The sequence below is a fragment of the Cervus elaphus genome, chromosome 7 (assembly GCF_910594005.1).
Source record: "Cervus elaphus chromosome 7, mCerEla1.1, whole genome shotgun sequence".
NCBI classification, from domain to species: domain Eukaryota; kingdom Metazoa; phylum Chordata; class Mammalia; order Artiodactyla; family Cervidae; genus Cervus; species Cervus elaphus.
Window position 1 is genome coordinate 27661303 of NC_057821.1, and position 12178 is coordinate 27673480.

General features: G+C 50.4%; 1 protein-coding gene across 12 annotated transcripts in view; it reads left to right on the forward strand.

Annotated features, from left to right (window-relative positions):
• Nucleotides 1-4094: 4094 nt before the first annotated feature.
• The window catches only part of TNXB (tenascin XB), a 56321-nt gene continuing 48237 nt past the window's right edge, over nt 4095-12178 (forward strand). For 11 of the 12 annotated variants that reach the window (XM_043907791.1, XM_043907798.1, XM_043907793.1 and 8 more), the window contains exon 1: nt 4095-4419. In XM_043907791.1, the coding sequence (XP_043763726.1) occupies nt 4107-4419 (313 nt within the window). In that variant the 5' untranslated portion in view covers nt 4095-4106. Of the gene's footprint in view, nt 4420-4629; nt 4838-12178 lie in introns of those variants that run through there. The other variant, XM_043907792.1, reaches the window with a different exon arrangement.

Consider the following 12178-nt stretch of genomic DNA (forward strand, 5'->3'; position numbering starts at 1 on the left):
TTCTCTTTCCTGACGCCAGCTCAGGAAAGTGCTTCTCAGAAGGGGGCTCGGATGAGGCATGCAGCTCCTCTGGCTGGTTGGCAGGGGACAGCTGGCACTGTGGTGTGAGCCAGGACTCACTGTCTTGGCAAGGACCTGGGTGGTGGGAAGGAAGGCTCTGGAGAGGTGTGGAGAGTGGGTGTGCCATGGGAGGTGAAGCAGGTCAGTCTGCTGCCTCTCCCCAGGCCCATGCTGATCTCGAGCTGCGGCCCCATCGAAGGCCACCTCTGAGTGCTGTCACTCCTGCGCGTCCTGTTGACCCCTTCCCGGCTCAGACCCTCTGTATCTTTCTGTTCTGCTACTTTCCTTCCTCAGAATCACCTTTCGTCCACTGTCTTTTCCCTCTTCTCTTTTCTCTAGACTTGTTTCCTGCCTTACTTTGCCCTCTACCCACCCCCAAGTTATCACCTTCTCATTCACACTCTTTATCCTTTGTTCATCTGCTGGTTTCTCGAGGTTTTTGTATTTTTCCCTTCCTCCCCCTGCACTTCACAGTTTGCTCCCTTCTGGGTCTTCTCCTCTCCCCGGCTGCTTCCACTCCTTTGTCCACATTCCTTGTCCCCTTCCATAACTTCCTCTCTTCTCCCCCGCTCCAGCCCTCTCCTCCTTCTTCCGCCCCCCTCCCCCCCTTCTCCCTTCACCTCCCCACTCCAGTCCTCGGTCCTCTCCCAGCTGTGGGGCCAGGACTGGAGAGCCTCACACTGTTGCCTCATCGTTCTGCTATGGCTTCTGGATGCAGCACATCTGGATTCCGGGGCCCAGATGTGTGGTTGCTACAGCGACCCCGGTCCCTCTGGTAAATACAGGCGCCCACCCGCCCTAGAGCAGAGAACAAAATAATTGTGTGACTTTCTTTTGTCACGAGATAGAAATGTCCTCCCTCCTCCCTTTTCCCCACACCCATGTCTCCAGGCAAAGGAAGTTTTAAGGGTCCAAACTCTTCCTCCTGTGGCTCTCTTGCCCTGTTTTTCAGCCCAGCCTCTTCTCTCCCATCTTTCATCTCAGGATCAGTTTTCTTTCTGCATGTTCCTCATCACCTCCCACCTCGCCTCCCCCCCGCCCCCCGCCCAGAGTCTCAATAATGAAGTGTTGACCCCCTGACTTATACTTGGCAGTTTCTTCCCACTGAATCTACATCATAAGTGGATGCAGAAAGAAGTTTCAGAAATCTAGAGCACCCACCCTTCCCCAACAAGTCCTGCCTGAAGCCCTTCATTTGTTTCTGCCCTAAGTCTTCGATCTTTCTAGGGCTCTTCTTGGGGGAGGGGGAGGCATACAGGCTTTGGAATCTGAAAACCTGGCCTGAGGCCCACCTTCACCACCACTAGCAAAGTCACCCGGCCAAGTCCGTTAATGTCTACGAGTCCCCGTTTCCTCAGCATAAAGTGGGATTAATAAAGTGCTGCGGTGTAGGAAAGGGCTTTGTAAACGGAAGCCCGGCACAACTGTTTTCTATCTTCCCCTCTCTGGGACTGCTTCTTTGGATCACAGCCCCTGGCCTCTCCGCTCCCTCTCTATCCTTCAGGCCCTTGCCCTCAATTGCCCTTACTCTTGTCTTCCTCGGCTTCTCCTTTCCTTCCTTGCTATATACCTTTTATCTCTAATCCTCCTGAGGGTAAGACAGGAACTTGGAGGTTCATTCAAGGATGGAGGCCCAGAGCTGAAGACACCCAGAGTGAGGATTTGGAGAACAGCCAGAGCACACAAACAGTTCTCAATAAGACCCCAGCCTTTCTGTCCACCACCTGGGACACCTCGGTGAAGGCGACCCCACTCTGACCACTGGACTCCCTGCCTTCACTCTGAGGCTCCCTGCCAGACACTCTTTCCACTTCCTTCTCTCACAGACCTTTGGCAACTCAGTGTTGACAGGCATTTATGAAGCACCTGCTTTATACAAGGCCCAGTGCTTTTCTGGTAAAAGGCAAACATATGTATATAAGACGTAAGCTCCTCCAGGAGCCTGAAATCCAGGGTGTGGATCACATTTTAGATAATGATTATCTCAGAAGCTGAAATTGTATCTGTCAGGCCTCCAGTGGCTTCGGCTTCTTTGAATGCCTTGTGAGCTTGTGAATGTCTGGAATCTTGCACCCTTTTCTGACTCCAGCATCCTGTCTCCCCTGAGAAGTGGACTTCCAAAACACCCCAAGGCCATCATTTCAGCCCTTCTTTCTCTCCAGGCTCTTCTGCCCACTCTCTGGGCCAAGTATACCTATGGTGACCATGCTTCCACCACACTTCCATACTTTGGTCCAGTGGTTAAGGCACCACGCTTCCACTACAGGGGGTGCAAGTTTGATCCTTGGTGGGGGAACTAGGATCCCACATGCCTAGTTGTGCAGCTGAAAAATAAATGAATAAAATAAAAATAAAACCAACATATGGGGTATAGGACCAAAAAAAAGGGAGGGGAGGGGGGATATGACCATTAGAATTACTAGAATCTGGCAGTATCAGAGAAAATCTGGTCTCTGAAGTCTGCTCTCTCCAGGTAATGCTATTTTAGATCCTCTACCCTTTCACGTGCTTTCCCCCAAGCCCTGCGTGGAGAGCTGAGGGAAACTGTTACCTATTTCAGGCTCTGGGGGCTTCGGGCCAAGGCAGAGGAAGGAAGCTGAACCCAGCTCTATCCAAGATGCTGACTTCATCTTTCCTATCAAAGCCGGGGCGGAGAGGGTGGGGGTAAAAACAGCCACACGCACACCCAGACACGCGGACACACAAGGGGACACCCATGCGAGCACCCACGCGAGCCTTCGCCCTCGGCCACCAGGAGCTCGTGGGGCATTGCACAGAGCCACATGCTGGGCCAGTGTGCCCTGCCCAGAAACACCACACCGGAGACCCTGGGCACCTGTGGACGCCTCTGCCCCAACCGTGCACAGGGTCAGACACGGGCTCCCCATCACCCATGCTGTCACTCAGTCAAGCCTCTCTTCCATGGTGAGGACTGTAGTTGGGTGGAAAGAACTTTATCAGTGTGAAACCTCCCTCAGCCTGGATATTTCTTATCCAGCAAAAGTCTCTTCTTCAGCCCCTCATCGGGAGCAAAGCATGTGGGGAAATGAAACCAGAGAAACAGCCCGGCAGCCTGATGAAGCACTCTGCCCTCTGGCCGGTCTTCCTATCTCTACCCAAGACCAAAGTGACCTCTTCCTCCAGCCCAAAACTCCCTCCCTACCCCTGCTTCTCCGCTGCAGCACAGAATTAGTCCCCTTCCTCTTTCCAGAACATCAGTGCACCATGTGTCCCCCACCCTCATGTCTGCCCCTGGCTCTCTCTCTTTCTCCATCCCCAAACCTTCCTCCTAACTCTCAGGCTTCCCTTCCCTGTCTCCTGTGAACCCCACCTTCTTTCCCAAGGCTTCTGTGTCTTGGTGTTCAGGCCACGCCCTTGTCCAGCCAGTGCCCAAGCCTCATCTGCCATTTCTCTAGGAAGCTGCTGAGGTGAGAGAATGAAAAGCGGGCACTGATCCCCGAGCTGAGAACCAGGGATTGACCAGTACAGACTGGGAGAGGCAGCACAGAAAAGGACACAGTGCAGGTGGGAGTGGTGGGGCCAGGCAGGGGCTGAGGGGGGACAAGGAGGCTCCTCGTGGAGAGCAGTCTAGACTGGGGAGGGAGGTTTCCTCCTGCCACCCACCCTCTCTGCTGCCGTCCCCTGCCAGGAGATAAATGGTAGGGGGATGAAGGAGTGGGTGCTGGGCAACAGACAGATGGGGCAAGACCTCAGCTGGAGGGATGTGGCAGCTGGGAAGAGGTGGGGGAGGCCCCCAGGAGGGAGAGGGGCTGGCCATGGCAAGGGGTGCTGGAAGAGGGGAAAACAGGCCAGAGAGCAGGAGCAACAGGTGGAGAAATGGTGGGGAAAAGGATAAATGACATGAGGGATAGAGGTATCAAGTTGGACACAAATTAGGGTGAGGAGGAAGAATAAAAATGGGATAAGGAAAGGATGGGGGAGGTTGGATGAGGGCTGGAGGGGGTGAGATGAGGGTACTGTGGGACTTAGCGAGCCCAGACAGGGAGGGGGGTGGGATGACGGCGGGAGGAGAAGGGGGGTGACATATGATGACGTTGGGAGGGCCTGGCAGGGGCGGGTGGGTGGGAGGACCTGCCCTATCTCCGCTCCCCTCCCTGACCTCATGCCGGCCCTCCCCTTCTCCTCCCCCGGCTGGCTGCAGTATCCCTCCTCCTCACTGTCGCTGCCCAGATCGACAGTCGGGTCGCGGCTCACTGAGCCCCTGCTACAGGGAAGGAGCAAGGGGATACCCAGGAGCTCAGGGCTGCCAAGGGGCGCCCACCCACCCTGCCCTGAGAACCCCCTTCCCCGGTCCGGGACAGAGCAGGTGCAGACACACTGAAGCTGCTGGTTACCCAGGTAAGGAAGTAACCTCGTCTCTGGGAGACAGAGGAAAGAGCCAGGAGAGGTGGGGACCTCTATCCCCAAACCCCAGATGAAGGTTGGCAGGAGAGCCTCCCAGGAGAGCCGGGACTTTCTCTGGGGGCAGAGGAAATAAGACCATGCACCGGGGACCGGACTCCCCGTGGAGGGTGTGTCTGGGAGAAAGAGTCAGTGCAGGTGTGTGTGAGTTGGGCACGGAGGATGGATGCTGGGGTTTGGACAGGACCAGGGGCAGCATCAAGGTGGAGGTGGTTATTGGTGCGGTGCTGGGGCTGGGAGAAACCAGAGGCCAGGCTGAGCTGGTGGCCGGTTGAACTTCAGGAGGGAAGTGCTGGTGGAACCCCAAGTGGTCTGGCTGGAGTGGCTGAGCCAGAACTCCAGGAACGTGCCCGAGGTAACTTCTTTGAGCATTCAGATGGGGACACCCCGGGTGGCAGCAGGTGGATGGCAAGGCCCAGGAGGGAGTTCTGGGGGTCTCGAGCCTTTAGGAAATGCAGCAATGGAGCAGAGTTAGGACTCCCAGGTCCGGGAAGGGCACGGAGTCTGTGGAGAGACTCCTAAAACTTATTCTTGGCAGAGAGCTTTGCACCCATGACTCACGGTTCAGCGGGGCTGGGATGACCGCGCGATGCTTCCAGGGGGGCACTGGGGTTCCGTCTTCGCTCCATCCCCCTTCCAGGCTCTCCTGCTTCTGTCCGTCTGAACCTCCCCCCACACGTGACACACCCTGGGTGGGACGGGCGGGACCCTTATCTCGCCTGGAAAGAATTTAATGGCTTGGAAACAACTGGAAATGGAACTGAGAGGAACTACTGGGAAGCAACTCGGAAACACGGAAACACCGCAGCTGCTGCCTGTCCGCTTCCAATCCCCGCCCACTTCCCAGATCCTCAGCCCCACTCCTCTCTTTCCCTGGCCCTGCCTCCAGACCCCCGGGGGACCCAGCACCTCAATTTCTCAACTTTCTCTCCCTTGAGTTCTGGTCACTCAGTGCTCCTCCCCAGGACTCTTTGCCACGGGGGTCCGGAAATCCTTTCTTTTAATTTTCCCACGTCTCTGTCCCAGGAACTTCCCAGAATAAGGGGTGTCTTAGATCCTCCAACTGCCCCATCTCCCGGTACCTCCTTGCCACCTGCTTCCAACCCGGTGGCTGCAGCCCGCCCTCACCTCCCTCCTTGTCCTCGCAGCCCTAGAATCCTTCTACCTTCACTCTTCTTGTGGCATGAGGGAGGGAGAGAGGCATGGGGGTGGGGCCAAAACCCCCACCTCTGGAGCATCCCTGCAGGAGGCCAGCCCCTCTCCCCAGCTCCTGGGACCTACAGTCCCTGATGAGCGAAGTGTCAAAGTTGGCCACCACATGAATACCCTGCACGCTGAGTCACCACTTGGGACGGTGCCCCAGCCCTGCCAGCCCTCCGACTATGGGAAGGGTGCCAAGAGGGGGAGGCCCTTGCTCCCCTCCTTCCCCGCTGCGCACAGGCACCCCCGATGCCGCAGGAGGACGGGCGATGCGAGGGAAACATAAGGGACACCCAAGTTTCCTGCTTTCCTGGTGCTGAGAGAAGAGCACGATTCTTCCAAGAAATGGGAATGGGGAGCTGGGCCAGCGGTGGAGACTCGTGGGGAGAGGGGCTTGGGAGGGAGGCTCTGGGGGTGTGGCCTGTGCGGGCCTCTCCCCTCAGACCAGCTTCTTTCCTTCCTGCTGCAGAGACCCTCCCCCTGCCCCCACCAAGTGGGGAGAGGTGCAGGATTCGATTTTTGAGGGAGGGGGACTGGCAGCTCCCCCAAACCCCCAGGGGTGTGGAGCACCCCGTAACCTCTGCCCCCTCTGGAGAAGGGTCTCCTGTGGGGTTCCCCTCACTCCAACTAAGTTCTTTGACTCACACAGCTGAGCCAATGAGAAATCAGCTTTTTCAGACATCACTCAATGACTGGATGTGGAGGAAAAGTGAAGAATTTGTGTGTGTGTGCCCTTGTTGTTTAGTATTTAAGTTGTCTCTTTTGTGACCCCATGGACTGTAGCCCGCCAGGCTCCTCTCCATCGGATTTCCCAGGCAAGAATACTGGAGTGGGTTACCATTTCCTACTCCAGGGGCTCTTCCCGACCCAGGCAGGGATTGAACCCGAGTCTCCTGCATTGGCAGGTGGGTTCTTTACTGCTGGGAAACCCTTGCACATACTCAAATGTGTGTGCCTGCAAAGATGCAAGCTTCTTTGGATGAATATAAGTATATGTATAGTTCCCAGGTGGTGCTAGAGGTAAAAAAACCCACCTGCCAATTTAAGAGATGTAAGAGACACGGGTTCAGTCCCTGTGTTGGGAAGATCCCCTGGAGGACAGCATGGCAACCCACTCCAGTATTCTTGCCTGGAGAATCCCAAGGACAGAGGAGCCTGGCGGGCTACAGTCCATAGGGTTGCAAAGAGTGACACGACTGAAGCGACTTAGGACGGACAGATACAAGAAGTGTGTTCACCTTTGTGTTTGTGGGTAAGCACATATGAGTACATTTGTATGTGTATGTGTATTTGTGTGTGTGTGCACCTGGTGATGTGTCAACCTTAGACACAGGCAACAGAATTTGAAGGTAAGTCAGAGCACAGCTCACACCCAGGGCTACACTCCAAGCTGAGAGAGGGGATGAGGGAAGGGAAGCTCTCTGCTTGCCAGGCTCTCTGCTGGGCTTTGTGGGGCAGGGTGCCTCTCAGTATGGAAATGCTCTGCTCCTGTTGCCCACTCCTCTTCCATCTCATGGGATGGTGGTGGAGTGTGATGGCTGGTAGCCCTGGAAACTCCTCTTTCTCAGACTCAGAGGAGAATTTTAAGCGTAGGAAGCCAGGAAATGCGTGTGCGTTGTGGGAGGCACTGGTCACAGCCCCTAACCCTCCTCCTCAGTCCGCATTTCCACCACTCACCCTGCTCTCCTTCCCTCTCCAGCCTCTCTGGTCTGGAAGAACTGGGTGCCTGCTAACACCGCTCCTTAACCCTTTGCCTGAACCCTCCACGCACCTCTGTTACCAAGGCCCCCTCTCCTGGTTCCCCCCATCACCCCCCTACCTTTCTTCTCTAATCCTCATCTCCCTGTGCCCCCCAGTTCTTGCCTCAGTGGATTCCACAAACACAACTGGGTGACCAGCACTCAGATCAAGAAACAGGATATCCTTAGCACCCCAGAATTTCCCCACCATGCCCCTTCTGGTCCCCATTCCCCCAAGAGTGCCACATTTCTGACTTGCAACTCTACTGATTGACAGTTAACATGGTCTAGACTCAAAGGTCACATAAACAGAATGTTTCAGCTTGTTCTTTTTTGTGTCTGACTTCTTTTGCCCCACCCTATATGAGCAAGACCCATGTTATTGCATATAGTTACACTTCACTCTCATTGCTTTATTTTACTCCACTGTGTGAACAAGCCACGTGTTATTTAATCCATTCTACTCATGTGAGACATTTGGGTGGTTCCCAGTCTGAGGCTATTATAAGAAGTACTGTTGTGGTGGGTAGATCCCTCGAAGTGGAGCTGCCAGGTCATAGAGTTTGCACACAGCCCTAGTGGATTTGGTCAGTTGTGCCAAATGGTTTTCCAATGGGCTTGTACCACGTGGCCCTGCCAGGATCTACACCTGGCCTGCTCCCCGGTCAACAGCTGCCCCAGCTGCTGTTTCTAACCAACTTTCAGTCCCAGACACTGTCCGTGGTCCTAGCCCTGACCTTGGTCCTGTCCTTGGTTCCAGCCCTGTGCTAGTCCTGGGCTTAACTTGAACTATGTAAATTGACTAAATATTTATATAGTCAATAAATATATTTTGATCACTTACTACGTACCAGATGTAAGGATATAGCAGCCAAAACTAAGCAAATCCAGGTGATATGTCTGCCTCCATTGACCTTACAGTCTAGTGGGCAAGGTTGAGTGTGGGCAAGAAAGTAATAAAATAATCCCACAAATAAATATGTGAGTATAAATTATTATAAATGCTGAAAATGAGAGTTACATGATCCTGTAATATCACATGATAGGTGGTATTACCTGTAATATCACATGATAGCTGACCTGGACAGGAAAGGTTTCCTGAGGAAGAGATGTGGGGTTGAGACCTGAATGATGAGGAAGCCAAGAGAAAAGGGAAGAACATTCCATAGAGGGAACCACAGATACAAAGGTCTGGGGCTGGGAAGAATGTGGGGGACATAAGGCCGGGCAGACTGGAGTGGAGAGAGAGAGGGAAGTCTTATGTGGGATGAGGTGGGAGAGGTCAGCAGGGGCCAGATGATGCAGGACTGTCTGTCAGTATTTGAAGACTATTCAGAGGGGAGCCACTGAAAAGTTTTTTGGGGGAGAGGGGCATTCTATTTGCCTTTGCAAGATTTTTAAGAAGCAAGAATAGAAGGAGAGGGACCAGCTAGGAGGCAATCACAGATAATAGCTTGGACTATAATGATGCTTAGAGGGAGAAACATAAGCAAATTAAAGAGACATTTACAATAACATATGGGTTGATATGATGAAATATGGTGGTGTTGAATGAGTTGTTGGGTTTCTGGCTTGTGAAGCTGAGTAACTATGGGACCATGAGCTGCGGTAGGGAACACAGAAGGGATGGGTTACAGGAGGGATGAACGTTGAGTTCTGTTTTAGATGTGTTGAATCTGAGGTGCCCAAGAGGAGATGCTAAATAGAAGGATAGCTATATTGGTTGGAGTTAAGAGGAGATAGTTTATATTTTGGGATATAGTTTGGATGTTAAAGTCTGGGATCTGGATGAAGGTACCTGAGTGAATGACTATCCCAGGTAGGTCACAGCTCTGGCTACACACTGCAATCCCCTAGGGAGCTGAGCTGTTAAAAATACTAAAGAAAGTCTGGTGCTTCAGTCCCTCTAGCCACATTTTAAGTGTTAAGAGCCAGTGATCTCTCCTATCTACCTTATCACCAGCACAGATATAGAATGCTCTAAAATGGAAGACGTGGTCATCAGTGTCCAGTGATTTTGAGAGATCAAGGGGAAGACAAATGACTTTTAGATTTTGTGACACAGATCACTGGGAGACCTTAGGGAGGGCTATTTTGTGGACTGAAAGAAGGTGAAGTCAGATGGGAGCTGGTTGAGACATGCATGGGATATGTGAGATAGGAACAAGTCCAGATAAATCTTTTGACAACTATGGCCATGAAGTAGAGAAGACAAATATGTGGTGGCTGGAGGGAGTGTGAGGTTGGGGAATTTTTTTTAAGTATATTTTTGTATTTTAAGTATATTTTGTGCATATAGTGAAATGCACATAAGTGTATAGCTCCATTAATTTTTGATTATACATACCTTTGTTTAACCACCCAGTTAAAGGTGCAAAATATTTCTAGTAATTCTATCCTGTCTTCTATTAGTTCTGTTTATTTTTGAACTTCGTATCCATAGCATCATTTACAATGTTCTTTTTTTGTGTCTTGTTTCTTTTGCTTAGCATTATGTGTGTCAAATTTTGTCCATGTTGCTGTGTATAACAAGAAGGGGTTTTTTTTTTGTGGGGCGGGGGGAGTTTGTTTGTTTGATTTTTGGCTACACCACCCAGCTTGCAGATCTTCCCCTACCAGGGATTGAACCCAGGGCCTGGCAGTGAAAGCACTGAGTCCTGAGCGCTGGATCACCCACCAAGTCCCAGGAGGGTGTTTTTTCATTGCTGGAGAGTATCCCATTGTATGACTATGCCCCAATTTATTTATCCATTCTACTATTAATGGACACTTGAGGTGCTTTCAGTTCAGGCTCATATGAAAAAAATCCCATGAACATTCTTGTACCCGTCTTTTAGAGGATACATGCAGTCATGTCTTTTGGAGGACACGTGCCATCATTTCTGTTGGGTATTTACCAAGAAGTGTAATTGCCAAGTTATAGGCTGTATGCCTTAGTAGCAACTGCCTATCAGTTTTCCAAAGTGGCTGCACTAATTTCTGCCCTGACTTGCAATAAATGAGAGTTCCAGTAGCTTCACATTCTTGCCAATATTGAGCATCAACAGCCCTTTTAGTTTTAGCCATTCTGATGGATATTTGATGGCATCCTCTTGTGGTTTTAATTTTCATTTTCCTGATTACTGGTTTTGTTCTACACATGCATGTGTTTATTTTTCATATATTTATTGGCCCTTTGGATATATTCTTTACTAGAGAGCCTTTTTTTTTTTAATTAAAAAAAAAAACTGGTTGCCTGCCTTTTGTTTGTTTTTGTTTTGAAGGAATTCTTTAGATTTTAATCCTCTCTCTCACTCTCAAGCACTGTCTCCCAATTTCCCCACCATAATGTCAGTATATATATATATATACTGACATTTCTCGCATATTTTCTCCCATTCTGTGGCTTGCCTTCTTTTTCTCTTAATTGCATCTTTTTTATAATTTTATTTATTTATCTTGGCGGCGCTGAGTCTTCATTGCTGTGTGGGCTTTTCTTTGGTTGCAGCGAGTGGGGGCTACCCTCCAGTTGTGGTGTGTGGCTTTCTCATTTCGGTAGCTTCTCTTGTCGTAGAACACAGGCTCCAGGGCACAGGCTCAGTAGTTGTGGTGCAGGGGCTTAGCTGTTCTGAGGCATGTGGGATCTTCCTGGACCAGGGATCGAAGTCTTGTCTCCTGCACTGGTAGGTGGATTCTTTACTGCTGAGCCAGCGGGGAAGCCCTTAGTGGTGTCCTTTGATGACCAGCAGTCATCAATTTAATGTGGTCCAATGTATCAATATCTTTTTTGTGGTTTAGTTTTGTGTGAAAATTTTATGGTAAATTTTGTGGTTAGGTTTTAAGAAATCTTTGTTTCTTTCATGGTCATAAAGATTTTCTCCTACAGTTTTTTCCTCTAAGATATTTTGTGAAAGGTATTGCTTTATCTTTCACGATTAGATCTATATACTCATTCCAAATTAATTTCTGTATGTGGAGGTGGGGTAGAGATATTTTTTCCCCATGTGGATCTTCAACTGACCCAGGACCATTTATCACAATTTATTCTCCTTTTAATTGTAGGGCCCTCTTTTTCATTAATCAGGTGACTACATATGTGTGGGTCTGTTTCTGTTCTGTTCTCAATCTTGCACCTTCATAATAAATTTAGATATTTGGTAATATAAGTCCTGAGGAAGAGGTATTTTTTTTAAAAGAAACTGGGAGTTTTTGAGCTTATATGGAAAGATGATGGGAAATTGAGAGTGAGGGGCTGAATGAAAGAAAGAGAGGATAATCTACACCTTAAGGTTTCTAAAAAGATACTAGGAGCTGGGATCCAGTTGCTTATGGAAGGATTAGTCTTTTCTATTCATCTACTGACCCATTCAACAAAAATGTGTTGGATAGGGAATTCCCTGGTAGTTCAGTGTTAGGACTCTGCACTTTCACTGCTGAGGGCCTGGGTTCAATCCTTGATCAGGAAACTAAAATCCCATAAGCTGTGCAGAATGGACACACACACACAAAAAAAAAAAAACCCCACCAAAAACTGTGCTGTATAGTGCCCATCCATGTGCCAGGCACAGGCATGCAGCAATACCAGGACAGATGAAGTCCCTGTTCTTAGGGAACTCGCATTCTGGTAGTGGGGTAAAGATAACAATCAAGTAGCCACACAAACAGATAATTCAGACAGCAGTAAACGGCATGAAGAATATAAGCAGGACACTGTGATGAAGTGTGATGAAAGACTGGTCCAATCGGGTACCAAGGAAGACCTCTGGGAGTCCATGACA